The sequence below is a fragment of the Bombina bombina genome, chromosome 5 (assembly GCF_027579735.1).
Source record: "Bombina bombina isolate aBomBom1 chromosome 5, aBomBom1.pri, whole genome shotgun sequence".
Lineage (NCBI taxonomy): Eukaryota > Metazoa > Chordata > Amphibia > Anura > Bombinatoridae > Bombina > Bombina bombina.
In genome coordinates this window covers 680483618-680503592 of record NC_069503.1, presented here as the reverse complement: position 1 = coordinate 680503592, position 19975 = coordinate 680483618, and the positions used below count along the sequence as shown (strand labels likewise).

Sequence of the window (19975 nt, the reverse complement as noted above, 5' to 3'; positions counted from 1 at the left end):
AGGTTTCTTTAAATGACGTCATCCAAGATGGCATCCCTTGAATTCCGATCGGAATTAAAGGTGAAAAAATCCTATTGGCTGATGCAATCTTTGATGATGAGGACTTCTGCCGCTTCGTTGAGGATGGATGTCCGGTCTTCAAAAACTGTAAGTGGATCTTCGGGGGTTAGTGTTAGGTTTTTTTTAAGGGTTTATTGGGTGGGTTTTATTTTTAGCTTAGGGTTTGGGCAGAAAAAGAGCTAAATGCCATTTTAAGGGCAATGCCCATACAAATGCCCTTTTTAGGGCAATGGGGAGCTTAGGTTTTTTAGTTAGGATTTTATTTGGGGGGTTGGTTGTGTGGGTGGTTGTTTGTATTTTTTTTTACAGGCAAACGAGCTGATCTCTCTGGGGCAATGCCCAGCAAAAGGCCCTTTTAAGGGCTATTGGTAGTTTAGTTTAGGCTAGGGTTTTTATTATTGGGGGGGGCTTTTTTTATTTTGATAGGGCTATTAGATTAGGTGTAATTAGTTTAAATATCTGATAATTTATTTTTTATTTTGTGTAATTTAGTGTGTGTTTGTTTTTTGTAATTTAGTTAATTGTATTTAATTTATTTAATTGTAGTGTAAGGTTAGGTGTTAGTGTAAGACAGGTTAGGTTTTATTTTACAGGTAAATTTGTATTTATTTTAACTAGGTAGCTAGTAAATAGTTAATAACTATTTACTAACTATTCTACCTAGTTAGAATAAATACAAACTTGCCTGTGAAATAAAAATAAAACCTAAGATAGCTACAATGTAACTATTAGTTATATTGTAGCTAGCTTAGGGTTTATTTTATAGGTAAGTATTTAGTTTTAAATAGGAATTATTTAGTTAATGATAGGAATTTTTAATTAGATTTATTTTAATTATATTAAAGAAGGGGGTGTTAGGGTTAGACTAAGGTTTAGGTTTAGGGGTTAATAACTTTAGTATAGTGGCGGCGGCGACGTTGGGGGTGGCAGATTAGGGGTTAATAACAGTAATGTAGGTTGCGGCGATGTTAGGGACAGCAGATTAGGGGTTAATAAGTGTATGTAGGTAGCGACGACATTGGGGGCAGCAGATTAGGGGTTAGTAACAGTAATATAGGTTGCGGCGATATTAGGGACAGCAGATTAGGGGTTAATAATATGTAACTAGTGTTTACGATGCGGGAGTGCGGCGGTTTAGGGGTTAATATGTTTATTATAGTGGCGGCGATGTCCAGAGCGGCAGATTAGGGGTTAATAATTTTATTTTAGTGTTTGCGATGCGGGAGGGCCTCGGTTTAGGGGTTAATAGGTAGTTTATGGGTGTTAGTGTACTTTTTAGCACTTTAGTTATGAGTTTTATGCTACAGCTTTGTAGCGTAAAACCCATAACTACTGACTTTCAGTTTACGGTATGGATCTTCTAGTTATAGGCTGTACCGCTCACTTTTTGGCTGGACAGGCAATCTCGTAATACCAGCGCTATGGAAGTCCCATTGAAAAAGGACTTTTTGAAAGCTGCGGTAGTTACGCTGTGTTACGCCCCAAAAGTGTGCGGTGCAGAAATACCTGCAGGACTTGTAATACCAGCAGTAGTGAAAAAGAGCCATAACTCTGCTTTTTCACTCATAACGCACAACTCGTAATCTAGCCAAATGTTTATTGATGAATGTATGATTTTTAAAATCTCATTTTAATATTGTTTTCTAGCTCTGAACATAATTGTTAATGTCTCATTCACTTCAGGAGCTGCTTCTGATGTGTTAGTTTCAAAGTGATCTACTTGAATTCTGTTGCCGTTTTCTGACAAGTCAAGTCAAACTATCAGCCAAGAGGCTCCGCTTTAAGGGCAGCTTTAGCTTTTCCTCTGGTTACCACCCACCCAGCCAGAATTTTACCTGTTTGGTCAGTATTTTCAAGGTTACGGTCAAGGTAAATAACAGAGAATAAATATAGAAATAAAGAACCCATTACAGTAAACCATCTTACACAAGAATCTAATTTGATATAAATTGTCATTTAATATTAGTCAGTTTATGGCATATGCTGAATAATTATTTATACTAATTAGCACAGTATTTATTTCCAAGAAAGGTGGCAACCTATAACATGATTATAACTTTATCATAGACATTTGAAATGTGAGTCAAACTCATAATCCCACACAAATGAATTGTTACATATGAAAACAGTATTATCAAAACTAGACGTGCTGCTGTATATGTGTGCGCCGTGCAAGTTACTCACCTTTTCTATTTCAGATGCAGTGTTTCCTTTAGATCCTTTGTAAGCCAGAGCCAAAGAAGAAGAAATGCATATTGGTGAGAATATGATATTATCTGTTTTGTTCTTCTCACACAGTTTCTTGAAAATGTCCACTGCGGTGGCTGTGTTTGCTAGACGAAAGGCATCCATTGCTAGGGTCAAAAATATAATTAGATGTCAGTGCTAAGATTTGAGAAGAAATATCTGCAAATTATTTTTTTCAAGAACATCATCATCATTTATGTAAGTTAGCAATAGAAGCTGTCTGTCTGGATTATGAAATCCTGTTTAACACAAGCTTTATTAATTTAATTTTTATTAATCAGATACGTTCTTCAGACCAAGTGGAGTACCAGTTAAATGCCTCTAAAAGACTTGCCAGATACATGCTTGACAGACCCCCTCAGAAAACCCTATTTATGCCCTCATCAGACATTATACCAGGTGCATGACCCCAACAACCCCTGACTTGCTTATGACTTGCTTCTGGATGAATAGGTTGAGATGAGAAGTCAAGGAAATGAGATTGAGGAGAAGAGACAGTTTACCAACTCTGACTACCACAAAACAATGGCAGTGAGACAGGAAGGAGTAGTGACAGAGTGTGCAGAAATGGAGGTTGTGTGGCAGAACCCAAGTCTGCTCATCCCTCCCCTTTATCACAGATTGTGGTCTACAGACTACAGGTAGAACAGGCCTGACCAAATCAGCAAACAATGTTCTTATTATACTGTATATAAGCTTTTATAGTGTATTCCCTTCAACAACATAATGGTTTGTTCTTTCTAAAAGAAGATGCTCATGAATCTAAAAAGAGATGGAGTTAGGATATAGACAAAAATATAAAACTGAACTTCTCCAATATAACATAGCAAAGCTACAGAAATATTTAAACTCCTCCAGCCTATCATGGTTAAACTCAGTCAGAACCATTATTCTATCAATTACTGCTTTCACAAAATAACAGTTGTCATAAACTAATCTAAAAGCAGTCTGACACATTCCAGGGGGGGGGGGGTTGAATATCAGTTTTAAAGTGATTGTAAAGTTTAATTATTAATAAATTAAAGCCCAGTATCTAAAAATACTTTTAAAAACAGGGGACCCATGAGCTGGACACCAACGGGGGCACGGAACGATTGGAGGAAGCCGGATTCGTCATCAATCTGTAAAATACAGAAGATAATGCGGGTGGAGGATCAGCGGTCTGTTTACCATAACAAAAAGGTATTTTTTTTTATTTTTTTTTAAAGCGTGTTTGTAAAGTTTAATTAATTAAAGTGCCCTTGTTTTTAAGAGTATTTTTAGATACTGGGCTTTCATTGATTAAACTTTACAATCCCTTTAAGCTCTTGATTTTGTGCAATCTTTAGTTCAGGCCATTGGTCATCTGTAAGTGTAAGCCAGCTGGAGCTAGAGAGCTTCAAAGAGGCGAGAATTCTGTCTGATGTTTTGATACTTCTGCTGAATAATCTTGAGAAACATAGATCCAGTGGTAGTTCTATAACTTAATATTTAGGAGGGCTAAATGGGGACTAAGAAAGGTGTTGAACATAATATAGAACCCTTCACAGCTAAATGGTGTTTATACACATGTATATGGAGGTGTATAGCACCCCTCAGCACCCCAATAGAACCACCGCTGGATGGATACATTTCCTTCATATATTCAATTTGGCAATTTTCTATGTGCTTTTATCAGCAATGTCTTATCTTTAAAGAGCCTATAGACTCTTTTCACATGGCAAGGAATCTGACCTTCCAAGATGTCATTTTTGCAGGGTCCAAGATACAAATTCCAACAGGTCCTTTCCTCAGAACCTTCTCACAGAGACAGACTGATTATGCATTACTGTGTAGGGAACAATGTTTCTAGCCCTGAAATTTTGCCTTTTTTTTTTGAGATGAGAGACGTGAACATAATGATTTCAATGTATTGAAAATATGCTGTTCTACCTGGCCCTATCCAATAGAAAACAATTTCTATTGGTAGAAAGTCTGTCTGTTAACTGTTGTCCATATTCTTGCAAATCATCATGTAACTATTGTACTGTGGGCCAGATTACAAGTGGAGTGCTAATTTATTGCGCGTCCACTAATTTATTGCACGCCCGCAAATGTGGCTGGTTATTGCTACTGCGAGCTTCTGGTAGCAATTAGCACTTATAAAATTAACCAGAGATAAGATCTCTGGTTAATTTTATAAATGGCCCCAAATGCCCCCAAATAAAATAGTAAAAAGTAAAAATAGCATTTTTATTTTTTTATAAAATAACTGCACCAGGCAGTTTTTGGGGGCTTAAGCTGGCGGGTGTGGGGTGTGCCTTTACATTGCGGTACTTTGTGTTCCCAGTAAATATATATTTATCTGCTTATATACATATCAATTATGTTAATATGCGTATATACACATATTAGCACATAAATATTTATGTATATAATCATATACATATATACTTACAATTTGCTGCCCATCGATGCGCTACTTACCCCCTGCGCTGCGATAGTTCTAATGCTGTGTCTCACGGCATGAGAACAAGGCTCCCATTTGAGCCAATCGAAGTGTGCTCTCATGAGCGCAATGTTTCCCAGCAATGCGAACGCAAGTTCGCGTTCGCATTGCTGTCAACTTGTAATACCAAATTGTAATATTATCTTGCACTGGTATTACTTAGTGGAACGCTAATATCGATTTCACGAAGCGATATTTAGCACTCCACTTGTAATCTGGCCCTGTATGTTTTTTATGTACTTCTACCACATGTTTAAGCTTTCTAGCCATGATGGTTTTTGTTTGTCACCATGTTTTTAAAAGCTTTTAGGGCATGCTGTAAAATATAATATATCTAGTTGGATATTGCAGTAAAATATTAAACATCAAATAGTAACTAAATCATTTTAAATAACTCTCCAAGCCTCTGTTTCACTAATCCTCAAAGAAATATATTTAGAGTGTTATATCAATCATATTAGCACATAAGTAAAGAGCTGTATTACAGTGTCTTCCAATCCTGTTCAGAGAAGATAGGTATACATACTATATCCCCCGCCCCTGCCAAGTTTGTTTTTGTGTATTGTATAGTGGATTCCTCAGTTTTCTGATGTATCTCTAATGATGAGAAGAGATTTTTCAGAAATCCACTAGATGGCATCAGAGTCCTGTAGTCTATTTAACAAGATAATACAATGAGAGTAAGTACAGTACTACTGTAAATAATCAAAATCCTAAGTGAGCTCAGGAACGTGTCTTTAGCCATCTGACAGATGTCTTTGCAGCATTGTTTGCAGCAATGTTATACCTAGTTACAAACACTGCTGCCCGACTAGGTGAGTTCCCCTTCTGCAGAAATACATCTGGTGCTGCAGTATAAAACCAGGTAAATCCCCTGCTGTGGACAGAGCAGTCTGTTCTTGCAATTGCTTTATCAGCCAACCCATTGTAAGTCCTCCTATTAAGAGGCTTATTGCAAACGAAAAAATATTAAAGGACATTAAACTCATTTTTATTAATGCATAAGAAATAATTCACTTTTTACAGTAGATCTGAATACAACAATATTTTAAACCTTTTAAGAAACAGATTTATTATTTGCAGTCCCAAGACATATCCTTTGAAAAGCCTCTTGAATTTTGTTTTTCTAATGTCTGTCATTGTGAATTAGGAACACACTAATAATCAACCTCCTATGCACATTAACCAATCACTGTACAGCATTTGGGAATGTTAAAGGGACACTCAATCAAAATTAACCCCTTAATGACCGGACCATTTTTCAATTTTCTTACCCTTAATGACAATGGCTATTTTTACATTTCTGCACTGTTTGCGTTTAGCTGTAATTTTCCTCTTACTCGTTTACTGTACCCACACATATTATATACAGTTTTTCTCGTCATTAAATGGACTTTCTAAAGATACCATTATTTTCATCATGTCTTATAATTTACTAAAAAAAAAAAATGATAAAATATGAGGAAAAAATGGAAAAAAACACACTTTTTCTAACTTTGACCCCCAAAATCTGTTACACATCTACAATCACCAAAAAACACCCATGCTAAATAGTTTCTAAATTTTGTCCTGAGTTTAGAAATACCCAATGTTTACATGTTCTTAGCTTTTTTTTGCAATTTATAGGGCAATAAACACAAGTAGCACTTTGCTATTTCCAAACCACTTTTTTTCAAAATTAGCGCTAGTTACATTGGGATACTGATATCTGTCAGAAATATCTGAATATCCCTTGACATGTATATATTTTGTTTTAGAAGACATCCCAAAGTATTGATCTAGGCCCATTTTGGTATATTTCATGCCACCATTTCACCGCCAAATGCAATAAAAAAAAAAAAAAAAAGTTCACTTTTTCACAAATTTTGTCACAAACTTTAGGTTTCCCACTGAAATTATTTACAAACAGCTTCTGCAATTATGGCACAAATGGTTGTAAATGAATCTCTGGGATCCCCTTTTCAGAAATAACAGACTTATATGGCTTTGTGGTTGCTTTTTGGTAATTAGAAGGCCGCTAAATGCCACTGCGCACCCCATGTGTTTTATGCCCAGGAGTGAAGGGGTTAATTAGGGAGCTTGTAGGGAGCTTGTAGGGTTAATTTTAGCTTTAGTGTAGTGTAGTAGACAACCCAAAGTATTGATCTAGGCCCATTTTGGTATATTTTATGCCACCATTTCACCGCCAAATGCGAGCAAATAAAAAAAAAACTTTACATTTTTCACAATTTTAGGTTTCTCACTGAAATTATTTACAAACAGCTTGTGCAATTATGGCAGAAATTGTTGTAAAAGCTTCTCTGGGATCCCCTTTGTTCAGAAATAGCAGATTTATATGGCTTTGGCGTTGCTTTTTGGTAATTAGAAGGCCGATAAATGATGCTGCGCACCACACGTGAATTATGCCCAGCAGTGAAGGGGTTAAATTAGGTAGCTTGTAGGGAGCTTGCAGGGTTAATTTTAGAGATCAGCCTCCCACCTGACACATCCCACCCCCTGATCCCTCCCAAACAGCTCTCTTCCCTTCCCCACCCCACAATTGTTACCGCCATCTTAAGTACTGGCAGAAAGTCTGTCAGTACTAAATAAAAGAGTTTTTTTTTTTTTTTAAATAAAAATTATAAAATATTTTAGTTGTGATGGACCCCTGCCTTAGCACCAACCTCCCTGATCCCCCCCTCCAGCTCTCTAACCCTCTCCCCTACCTAATTACCGCCATCCTGGGTACTGGCAGCTGTCTGCCAGTACCCAGTTTGGCCCCACAAACCAAACTTATTTTAATTGTATTTATAACTGTTATTTGTGTTTAATTATTTCTGTAGTGTAGCAGCCCCCCCACAATACCAACACCCCCTCCCCCTCACAGATCCTTTTAAATATAAAAAAATAAAATAACTTTTTTTCCCCTTACTTTTTCATTGGTGTCAGTGTGGCTAATGTGCACGTGCACGCGCGCGCACACGCTCCCTCCTCCCACCGGTCAGAGGCACCATCGGCACCATCACTACCGGTGCAGAGAGGGCCACAGAGTGGCTCTCTCTGCATCGGAATCTTGTAAAGGGGTATTGCAGGATGCCTCCATATCGAGGCATCACTGCAATACCCTCAGAGCTGCTGGAAGTGATTGTGATCACTTCCAGCACTCTGTTAGACAACTGACGTACCAGGTACGTCTATTGTCATTAACTGATTGTTAATGCATGACGTACCTGGTACGTCAGTTGTCATTAAGGGGTTAAACTTTTATTATTGAGATAGAGCATGCCATTTTAAACAACTTTCCAATTACTTCTATTAAGAAAATGTGCACAGTCTTTTAATATTTAATTTTTTTGAATCACCAGCTCCTTCTGAGCATGTGCAAGAATAAGTGTGTATGCATTTGTGAATGGCTGATAGCTGTCACATGGTATGTGTATGCATTTGTGATTGGCTGATGGCTGTCACATGGTACTGGGGGAGTGGAAAAATACATAACTTTTAAAATTGTCAGAAAAAAAATCTACTACTCATTTAAAGTTCAGACTAAGTGCTATTGCATTGTCTTGTTATCTTGCATTTGTTGATTATGCAAATTTACTGTGTTGACTGGTCCTTTAAGGCTTTGCATTCCCGTGATTGTACTCTAGCCTATGTAGGGGAGTGGAAACACTACAATTTTGAGAATTAAATTACTTTTATTTTCAAAACATTAACTATCTGTTATAAGAGCTATTGAGGCCAATTTAACAAATGTCTTGCGGACCTGATCCGACAGTGCGGATCAGGTCCGCAAGACACCGCTGAATGCGGAGAGCAATCTCCGTATTCAGCATTGCACCAGCAGCTCACAAGAGCTGCTGGTGCAATGCCGCCCCCTGCAGAATCGCGGCTAATGGGCTGCCAGCAGGGGGGTGTCAATCAACCTGATCGTACTCAATCGGGTTGAATTCCGGCGATTCCTGTCCGCCTGCTCAGAGCAGGCGGACAGGGTTATGGAGCAGCGGTCTTTGTGACCGCTGCTCCATAACTTGTGTTTCTGGCGAGTCTGAAGACTCGCCAGAAACACGGGCCGTCAAGCTCCTTTCGGAGCTTGATAGATAGGCCCCATTGTATTAATTGGAAAAACTACTAGAACTATGTGTACAGATAAATTTAGATTAACACAGAAAAACCCTGTAAGAAAGAGGCTTTTCCATGTAGTTTTTATAGGGGTTTCCTCAGAGCTTCTTGAAAGCAAAAGATAGATGTCTACAGGAAAAGTATAACATGAGGCTAATTGATCCAGTACTATGACTCTCTAATTTGTTTGTAATCAGGTTTGTTTTCACGTAAACTTTAATATTAACTAATTTGCAGGGGATAAACACCTACAGTAGGCCTTGATCACAAGCTTTTGGTTTTCGGATGGAATTGAAAGCCAAGTTTCTTGAGTGATCAGAATGCTATATCGCTATATGTTAAAAAACAAATTGCCACCGCGAACGTGATTTCAACTGAAAAAGCCCCTGAAGAGGACAATATTACTAACTCACAGTCACAAATGTTTTTTCAAGTTTACAAGTTTAGTAATGTAGTCACTGTCATGAACAAGTATAAAACCCATTCACAAGGGAGCAATCTCGTTTAAGGGTCTCTTAGAAAGATAAAATGAAAGATAAAATGCAGCAAGGCAGTGGGATCATGATTTACAGCTTTAAAAAAGTTTAAATCCTTTTGGGGGGCAGTGGTGACTGCCAAAGAGAACAGACACAGAGTGAAGGAGCTCCAGGCTTAAACATAACTTTTAGGGGGTTTTATACTTGAGATATTTGTGGGCTATTTCTTAAATCCCAAATCGTGGACCTATACTGTAGGTTCTAATAACCAAGGAGCTTCCTTTATAGCTATTATCAGGAAAGCAGTCTCCATCGACCATGAGGCGTCTGTAACCGGCATTGAGGGCACCATCTATATAGTAGGATTGAGTGGAAGAAACTCACGCCTGATAATGCTGCTAGAGGAAGAGCTATGTGACCTGCTGAAAAGTCATCTTTCTGGGCTCCGGACATTCATTGCACAGAGTTTTGAGAAGCTAACTATGCGACCTGCTCCCCAAGATGGCGCCAAACTACCACTGGATTTGATAAGTCCTATTGACTACTGGGCAGTGAAAACCGACACCCAGACCCTAGAAGAGCGTGGTAAGACTGTAGGCATTCTTTATTCATTAGAGACTTACCCACTCAAGACTTATCAGTTGCCCAGTCTAACCTACGTTCATCGCAAACACAGTTGGACTAGGTAGAACCAATCCGATCTAAGGCTAAGAGCAGAATTGAGTCGGTGGCACGGTCGGAAGGCACTATTATGGCAACAATTAACGACGGGTACAGCACTGACCCTGCACTCGCCGCAATGAATGTAAGAAAAAAGGAAAATCCCGGCCTTATGAGAGTGATAACAGAGACAGTCACTGTGGCGACATACTGGAGGGACAGCCCTATGGTTACCAAAAGGTTCCATATCTATTTCCTGGATCCTCTTTACTATGGCATCTATCCTGTACCAGATGCTAATAGAAGGGGAATTGGCTGACAACCCTCTATATAGCCAAACTTACTGTCACAGCCTATCGGACAAACTGTGAGCAAATTAATAGGCTGCTCCTACATTATCCTACTATTGTGTCTGCCTTGGGTCCCTATTTACACCCAAGGCAGCCTACCAGGAATCTCTGTGATGCCTAGCTAAAGAATGGACCTTTATATGAAGACTTAGCGGTCTGAAGTCTAAAGATAATTTGGAAAATTAGTGTCAAAGGATATTGTTAATTTTTGCTTGCAACCTGTTTCTGGTATACGAACAGTTTATCCAATTCCTATTATCAGGTTAAAAGTTTTTTTGTCATTACAAAGTTGTACCCTACACTTGTTGGAAATTTTTTATTGATGTTCATATATCAGCAGTATATTTATATTGTGGATCTATACACAGTGGAACCTGCCTCCACTACCTACCAGACAAAATATTAACACATTTATGGCTAAATTACGAGTTGCTGCTTTTTCGAGTCTTGTAGGTACAGATGTCCTGCACACTTTTTTGGCCGTGCCGCAAATAAACTTACGCAATTTTCGTAAAGTCTTTTTTCAATTGGACTTCCATAGTGCCGGTAATACAAGCTTTTTTTTGGAGGCCAAAAAGTGAGCGGTACAGCCTATCCCGCAAGATTTGTAACGCATTCTAAAATCAGTAGTTATGAGTTTTACGCTACAAAGCTGTAGCATAAAACTCATAACTAAAGTGATAAAAAGTACACTAACACCCATAAACTACCTATTAACCCCTAAACCGAGGCCCTCCCGCATCGCAAACACTAAAATAAAATTATTAATCCCTAATCTGCCGCTCCGGACATCGCCACCACTATAATAAACATATTAACCACTAAACCGCCTCACTCCCGCCTCGCAAACACTAGTTAAATATTATTAACCCCTAATCTGCTGGCCCTAACATCGCCGCAACCTACATTACAGTTATTAACCCCTAATCTGCCACCCCCAACGTCGCCACCACTGTACTAAAGTTATTAACTCCTAAACCTAAGTCTAACCCTAACACCCACTAACTTCAATATAATTAAAATAAATCTAAAGAAAAACTACTATTAATAACTAAATAATTCCTATTTAAAACTAAATACTTACCTATAAAATAAACCCCAAGCTAGCTACAATATAACTAATAGTTACATTGTATCTAGCTTAGGGTTTATTTTTATTTTACAGGCAAGTTTGTATTTATTTTAACTAGGTAGAATAGTTATAGTAACTACCTAGCTAAAATAAATACAAATTTACCTGTAAAATAAAACCTAACCTGAGTTACACTAACACCTAACCTTACACTACAATTAAATAAATTACCTAAATTAAATACAATTAACTAAATTAAATACAAATACCTAAATTACAAAAAAAACTAAATTATACAAAATAAAAAACAAATTACAAGATATTTAAACTAATTACATCTAATCTAATAGCCCTATCAAAATATAAAAGCCCCCCCCCCAAAATAAAAAAAAACCCTAGCCTAAACTAAACTACCAATAGCCCTTAAAAGGGCCTTTTGCAGGGCATTGCCCCAAAGAAATCAGCTCTTTTACCTGTAAAAAAGTACAAACAACCCCCCAACAGTAAAACCCACCACCCACACAACCAACCCCTCAAATTAAACCCTAACTAAAAAAACCTAAGCTCCCATTGCCCTGAAAAGGGCATTTGGATGGGCATTGCCCTTAAAAGGGCATTTAGCTCTATTGCTGCCCAAACCCTAATCTAAAACTAAAACCCACCCAATAAACCCTTAAAAAAAACCTAACACTAACCCCCGAAGATCCACTTACAGTTTTGAAGACCGGACATCCATCGTCAACGAAGCCGGGAGATGTCCTCAACGAAGCGGCAAGAAGTCCTTAACAAAGCCGGGAGAAGTCTCATCCAAGCCGGGAGAAGTGGTCCTCCAGACGGGCAGAAGTCTTCATCCAGACGGCATCTTCTATCTTCAGCCATCCGGCGCAGAGCAGGTTCATCTTCAAGACATCCGGCACGGAGCATCCTCTTCTTATGACGACTCCCGACGAATGAAGGTTTTTTTTAAGTGACATCATCCAAGATGGCGTCCCTTAGATTCCAATTGGCTGATAGAATTCTATCAGTCATTCGGAATTAAAGTTAACAAAATCCTATTGGCTGATGCATTGAGCTTGCATTCCATTGGCTGTATGCCACACAGATGTCTAGTAGCAGTGATCCACAGATGTCTTGTAACAATAGTGGTTTAACAAACTGAGAGCAAGAAAAAAACTCCAGTAAAAAAATGTGGATCACTGCTACTAGACATCTGTGTGGCATACTCCAGACAAGCAGATATCATGCAACTTATGGAGTGAGTATATTGCACTCTTATTAATTGCCTTTTACATACACACCAAGCCCTTTTCTCTTTGTCATCATAAGGATTACTATATATCCAGCCTGAATTTAATACTAAAGATCTGCACCATCTACCACTGAAATTCTACCTTAACCACAGTCCCTGGGGAGAGACTGAAAGAAGGTAGCGGTCTAACCACAAGGAGAGTATTAGTTCTCAGTCCATTTGTAACAGATTGTTGTTTTTTACCATCTTACAATATCTGTACATTGTTTCCTTCGGACAGGGTTATGGAGCAGCGGTCATAACTGCTGTTTCTGGCGAGAACACAGGCCCTCAAGCTCCATTCAGAGCTTGATAGATAGGCCCCATATACTGCATACATCTTTAAAATGTATAAATATATGTATGTACATATGTATTTATATGTGTTTACAGATTTACACATAAATATATATAAGTGCATTGGAGCACTTTGCAGTCAAGTAGATGAAAACCTGAAAAAAATATTTAAGCAATATTCATAATTAATAAAGGCTTAGATTACGAATGGAGGACAAATGTGCTCTGGTATTACGACCTTGTGTTCGCATTGCCTGGAAACCTTGCGCTCACAATAGCGCGCTTTAATAGGCTCCAATGGGAGCCTCGTTCTCATGCCATAAGACATGGTAAAGAACCTAGTGCAGTGCAGGGGGTATGTCAAGCAGCGTTCGGCAGCAAATTAAAAATATATATGAATATATATATATATATATATATATATATATATATATATATATGTGTGTTAATATGTGTATATATACACATATAAACACATAAGTATATATGTATGTAAGCATATACATATATGTTTTAAGTAACAACACAGTCCCCATAGACTTCAATATAAAGGCACTTTTTCCCTCACTTTGACCCCTTATAACTGCTTTGTGCAGTTATTTATTTAATGATTTTTAAAATAAAGATGCTCATATTTTTATTTTAAGAAATAAACTGTCCACTTTATTTGGGGGGCAATTGGAGCACATTTTTTTAATTAACCAGAGGTCTGACCTCTGGTTAATTGCCCTAAGCGGAAAGTGCTCCTGAGAGCTCCTGGGAGCATTAGCCAGCCACTTGTAATAGCTGGTTATTTAACAGGTGCACGTCAAAATAGCACTCCACTTTTAATCTAGCCCAAAGTGTTATAGTGTATATTTACTGTAAATATTTCACATTCCAATGTTCTGCACCTAGCAGAATATGCTCTATGTATTTATAAATATATATTCCTATATGTATCTGTATATATCTATGCCTGTAACTATGTATAATTAACTATATATAATTATATATAAAAAGCTTACTTCTAGCACAATTAATGCTCGATCAGAAAGCATAAGCTCAGGAGTAGAAATGCACTTTTGGGAGCTAGCTGTTGATTGGTGGCTGCATATATATATATCTTGTCATAGGCTCACTAAATATGTTCAGCTAGCTCCCAGTAGTACATTACTGCTTCTAAACCTACCAAGATTTACTCTTTAACAAAGGATACCAAGAGAACAAAGCAAACATTATAACAGAAGTAAATGGGAACATTTTGCTAACAAACAGACAGTTTCAAATGCTTTTTATGTGATGTTTAGAATGCAGTGCTTGGTTGCAGGTGTATAATGCAAGCTTTGAGGAAGTAATTGGTATTCTCAGTAGCGCAAACCATTTCCAAATGGCAAATTTACTCTGCACACCAATCAATAACAAGAATGGTGTGCAAACTGTTGTGTGTGAGCGATATTGGCTTTTTGCAAGCATTTTAAATAGATTATAAGTGAAAAAGAGGACGCCACATAGCGTGATTCTGTTGTTGTAAAATCAGAAGGCAGAATATTCAAAAAGGCTTACCAAATGGCTCTGCACCGCTCTATGACCGGTGCTATCAGGCAGACTAACACTCTCAGTGGTTAGCACACTGGGCGGCCTCAGCTGAACTGCAGACAGGTGGATCTCAGTGTTGCTTGATTGCAGTAACCAAACGTCTGTATAGACCATGTATTGCAGACTGCAGTGGATTTTAAAATCAAACACTTTATAAATGACAATCAGCATAAACACTGTGAATGGTTAAGAACCATTCATAGTGTTTATGCTGATTGTCATGTATAAGGTGTTTGATTTTAAAACCTATTACCGCCTGCTCCGCGACCCCTGGATAAAGATGGAAGATGGCTCTGCGACACCAGGATGAAGATTGAAGATGGAGCCGTCTGGAAGAAGACCTTCACCCCCAGACTTCAGGAATGGTGAGTACCTATGTCGGGGTTAGTGTTTGTTTTTTTTTATTATTATTTTGGCAGGGTTTATTTTTTAGATTAGGGCTTTTTTTTATTTTTTAATGAGCAGCAAAAGAGCTGATTGCCCTTATAAGGGCAATGCCCATACAAAGGCCATGTAGCACAGGGTTGTTGCTGAGAGGCCATATAGCACAGGATTGTTACTGAGAGGCCATATAGCACAGGGTTGTTGCTGAGAGGCCATATAGCACAGGGTTGTTGCTGAGAGGCCATATAGTACAGGGTTGATGCTGAGAGGCCATATAGCACAGGGTTGTTGCTGAGAGGCCATATAGCACAGGGTTGTTGCTGAGAGGCCATATAGCACAGGGTTGTTGCTGAGAGGCCATATAGCACAGGATTGTTGCTGAGAGGCCATATAGCACAGGATTGTTGCTGAGAGGCCATATAGCACAGGGTTGTTGCTGAGAGGCCATATAGCACAGGGTTGTTGCTGAGAGGCCATATAGCACATGGTTGTTGCTGAGAGGCCATATAGCACATGGTTGTTGCTGAGAGGCCATATAGCACATGGTTGTTGCTGAGAGGCCATATAGCACATGGTTGTTGCTGAGAGGCAATATAGCACAGGGTTGAAGCTGAGAGACCATATAGCACAGGGTTGTTGCCAAAAGGCCATATAGCAAAGGGTTGTTACTGAGAGGCCATATAGCACAGGGATGTTGCTGAGAGGCAATATAGCACAGGGTTGATGCTGAGAGGCAATATAGCACAGGGTTGATGCTGAGAGGCAATATAGCACAGGGTTGATGCTGAGAGGCAATATAGCACAGGGTTGATGCTGAGAGGCAATATAGCACAGGGTTGATGCTGAGAGGCAATATAGCACAGGGTTGATGCTGAGAGGCAATATAGCACAGGGTTGATGCTGAGAGGCAATATAGCACAGGGTTGATGCTGAGAGGCAATATAGCACAGGGTTGATGCTGAGAGGCAATATAGCACAGGGTTGATGCTGAGAGGCAATATAGCACAGGGTTGATGCTGAGAGGCAATATAGCACAGGGTTGATGCTGAGAGGCAATATAGCACAGGGTTGATGCTGAGAGGCAATATAGCACAGGGTTGATGCTGAGAGGCAATATAGCACAGGGTTGATGCTGAGAGGCCATATAGTACAGGGTTGTTGCTGAGAGGCCATATAGTACAGGGTTGTTGCTAAGAGGCCATATAGCACAGGATTGATGCTGAGAGGCCATATAGCACAGGGTTGTTGCTGAGAGGCCAAGTAATACAGGGTTGTTGCTGAGAGGCCATACAGCACAGGATTGATGCTGAGAGGCCATATAGCACAGGGTTGTAATTGAGAGGCCATATAGCACAGGGTTGTTGCTTAGAGGCCATATAGCACAGGGTTGATGCTGAGGCCATATAGCACAGGGTTGTTGCCAAAAGACCATATAGCACAGGGTTGTTGCTGAGAGGCCATGTAGCACAGGGTTGTTTAAAACACATATGCCTGGAATGGTGATTTTCAATAGTCATAGATGTACCCCAAACCAAGGTATGCACTGACTGTATTCCATCATAGTAATAGTTTGATATTGATGCATATTTATAGGATTGTAAACTTTGTGAGTCCAATTTCTTGTGTCAAACAGGAAATTGGAACGTTTGTTCATTCTGTATATAAACCGGCTCTTCAGTCACAGCAGACATACTCAGCATTTGTTTTTACTTACTTGTATCACTTGTTTTAATTTATGCACTTGATAAAGACGTATAATGCGTTGAAACGCGTTGAGCAAATAAAACCTTTCTTACCTTACTTGAAAGACTGTCAAGATCTTTCTTTGCTGTGCCGGGACGGAATCTTCTTATATATGGAGTTAGTTACTACATCTTTTTATTGTACATTGGATATCTTTGTCACTTGGGTTTCCATTCATTTATAGTCCTATATTTGGATACCCTGGGCATTCAACACTAGGATCCTGTGGATTCTTGTCATCTGACGTTACACCAGCTGAACAGATACATCTTATGGAGTGAGTATTCTGCACCCATATCAATTGGCTTTTACATACGCCTCAAGCCTTTTAATCTTCATTTACTAGAGAAAATCACCTAATAGACCTGCGCCATCTATAACCACTACCTATCTATATACAGTCACAAAGGAGAGACTGCAAGAAGGCTGCAGTCTGATCTAAAGGAGAGTATCAGTTCTTAGTTCATCCATTACAGAATATTGTGTTTTTTCCAATATTGTGTTTATTCCATCTAGCACCTCTGTATATTGCTTGTACCATACACTGAGTAGCACTCGTTGTCAATACTTAAAGGGACACTGAACCCAAGTTTTTTCTTTTGTGATTCAGATAGAGCATGGAATTTATTAGCAAATGTTCTTCATTCTCTTTGTATCTTTATTTGAAAAGCAAGAATGTAAGTTTAGATGCCGGCCCATTTTTGTTGAACAACCTGGGTTGTTCTTGCTGATTGGTGGAAAAATTCATCCACCAATAAACAAGTGCTGTCCAGGGTACTGGACTTTCTTTTTTCAAATAAAGCAAGAAAACAAAGTAAAATTGATAATAGGAGTAAATTAGAAAATTGCATGCTCTATCTGAATCACAAAAGAAAAAATTTGGGTTCCGTGTTCCTTTAACCCCTTAATGACCGAGGACGTGCAGGGTACGTCCTCTGAAAAAAGACAGTTAACGCCTGAGGACGTACCCTGCACAACCTATGTCTGGAAAGCAGCTGGAAGCGATCCTGCTCACTTCCAGCTGCTTTCCGGTTATTGCAATGATGCCTCGATATGGCCATATAGCACAGGGTTGTTGCTGAGAGGCCATGTAGCACAGGGTTGTTGCTGAGAGGCAATATAGTACAGGGTTGATGCTGAGAGGCAATATAGTACAGGGTTGATGCTGAGAGGCCATATAGCACAGGATTGTTGCTGAGAGGCCATATAGCACAGGATTGTTGCTGAGAGGCCATATAGCACAGGGTTGTTGCTGAGAGGCCAAGTAATACAGGGTTGTTGCTGAGAGGCCATACAGCACAGGATTGATGCTGAGAGGCCATATAGCACAGGGTTGTAGTTGAGAGGCCATATAGCACAGGGTTGTTGCTTAGAGGCAATATAGTACAGGGTTGATGCTGAGAGGCCATATAGCACAGGGTTGTTGCCAAAAGACCATATAGCACAGGGTTGTTGCTGAGAGGCAATATAGCACAGGGTTGTTGCTGAGAGGCAATATAGCACAGGGTTGTTGCTGAGAGGCCATGTAGCACAGGGTTGTTGCTGAGAGGCCATGTAGCACAGGGTTGTTGCTGAGAGGCCATATAGCACAGGGTTGTTACTGAGAGGCCATATAGCACAGAGTTGTTGCTGAGAGGCCATATAGCACAGGGTTGTTGCTGAGAGGCCATATAGCACAGGGTTGTTGCTGAGAGGCCATATAGCACAGGGTTGTTGCTGAGAGGCCATATAGCACAGGGTTGTTGCTGAGAGGCCATATAGCACAGGGTTGTTGCCAAAAGGCCATATAGCACAGGGTTGTTGCTGAGAGGCCATGTAGCACAGGGTTGTTACTGAGAGGCCATGTAGCACAGGGTTGTTGCTGAGAGGCCAAGTAATACAGGGGTTGTTGCTGAGAGGCCATACAGCACAGGGTTGATGCTGAGAGGCCATATAGCACAGGGTTGTTGTTGAGAGGCCATATAGCACAGGGTTGTTGCTGAGATGCAATATAGTACAGGGTTGATGCTGAGAGGCCATATAGCACTAGGTTGTTGCCAAAAGGCCATGTAGCATAGGGTTGTTGCTTAGAAGCCATATAGCACAGGGTTGTTGCTGAGAGGCCATATAGCACAGGGTTGATGCTGAGAGGCCATATAGCACAGGGTTGTTGCCAAAAGGCCATGTAGCACAGGGTTGTTGCTGAGAGGCCATATAGCACAGGGTTGTTGCTGAGAGGCCATATAGCACAGGGTTGTTGCTGAGAGGCCATATAGCACAGGGTTGTTGCTGAGAGGCCAAGTAATACAGGGTTGTTGCTGAGAAGCCAAGTAATACAGGGTTGTTGCTGAGAAGCCAAGTAACACAGGGTTTCTGTAGAGAATCCAGATATTACAGGCTTATTGTGGAAAGGTCAGGTATCTCCGGCTTGCTATTGAGTGATCTAATATCCCAAGCACCCAGGGCACAGTCAGGTCAGGTGGCCAGAACAGTTCTCACCTCTTTTCCAAATGAGTTTCCTCTTTATCTTCTTTCTTTTCATTGTAATTTTTATGCTACAGTGATCATTGAAATATTAAGGATTAGATCATGCTCAGTAGCAGCATTTGCCACATATTATTATTATTATTATTATTATCGGTTTTTTGTAGAGTGCCATCACAAAGAAGGCAGGATCCAGCTTTTGTATATAATAAAATCCAAATTTTATTCAGTATAATTTAAAACGCCAAACAGGCTATAGAAACAGCACAAACAAAGTAGGTGTGTGAGCATGGCACCTATGGCTATGATTACGGCTGCTGGCCGAAACATGTAAGCCCTGGTGTCACGCTCACACACCTACTTTGTTTGTGCTGTTTCTATAGCCTGTTTGGCGTTTTAAATTATACTGAATAAAATTTGGATTTTATTATATACAAAAGCTGGATCCTGCCTTCTTTGTGATTGTACGTATCTACACCAGCTTGGGATCCGCTTTAGCCCCTGTTCATCTGTATCCAGTTGTAAACCCGGGTGAAGACAGAGAGCACCGCCCCCCGACCGGCGAACCCTGTGACGTCACGTTCGACGCTGAATGTCCGTATGGCAAGCTAGAAGCGCTGCCGGAGTTTCATGTGAGTGCCGTTTACTTGGAGCTATCAGCCCACCGACAAAGTTTCGGTTTGACCACGGAGGTCCTTCGGCATATCCAGAGCTTCTATATGGTAAAGATTACACAGCCAAGTCGCAACTACAGGGGCGGCAGAGCTCATTTGGGGTAAGTCCCGGGAA

General features: G+C 39.7%; 1 protein-coding gene across 1 annotated transcript in view; it reads right to left on the bottom strand.

Moving 5' to 3' along the window:
• SERPINB5 (serpin family B member 5) overlaps positions 1–19975 on the bottom strand; it is an 80777-nt gene that overhangs the window by 39912 nt on the left and 20890 nt on the right. Inside the window, exon 2 of the mRNA XM_053713087.1 lies at positions 2245–2414. Within this exon, the coding sequence (XP_053569062.1) occupies positions 2245–2412 (168 nt within the window). The 5' untranslated portion in view covers positions 2413–2414. The remainder of the gene's footprint in view (positions 1–2244; positions 2415–19975) is intronic.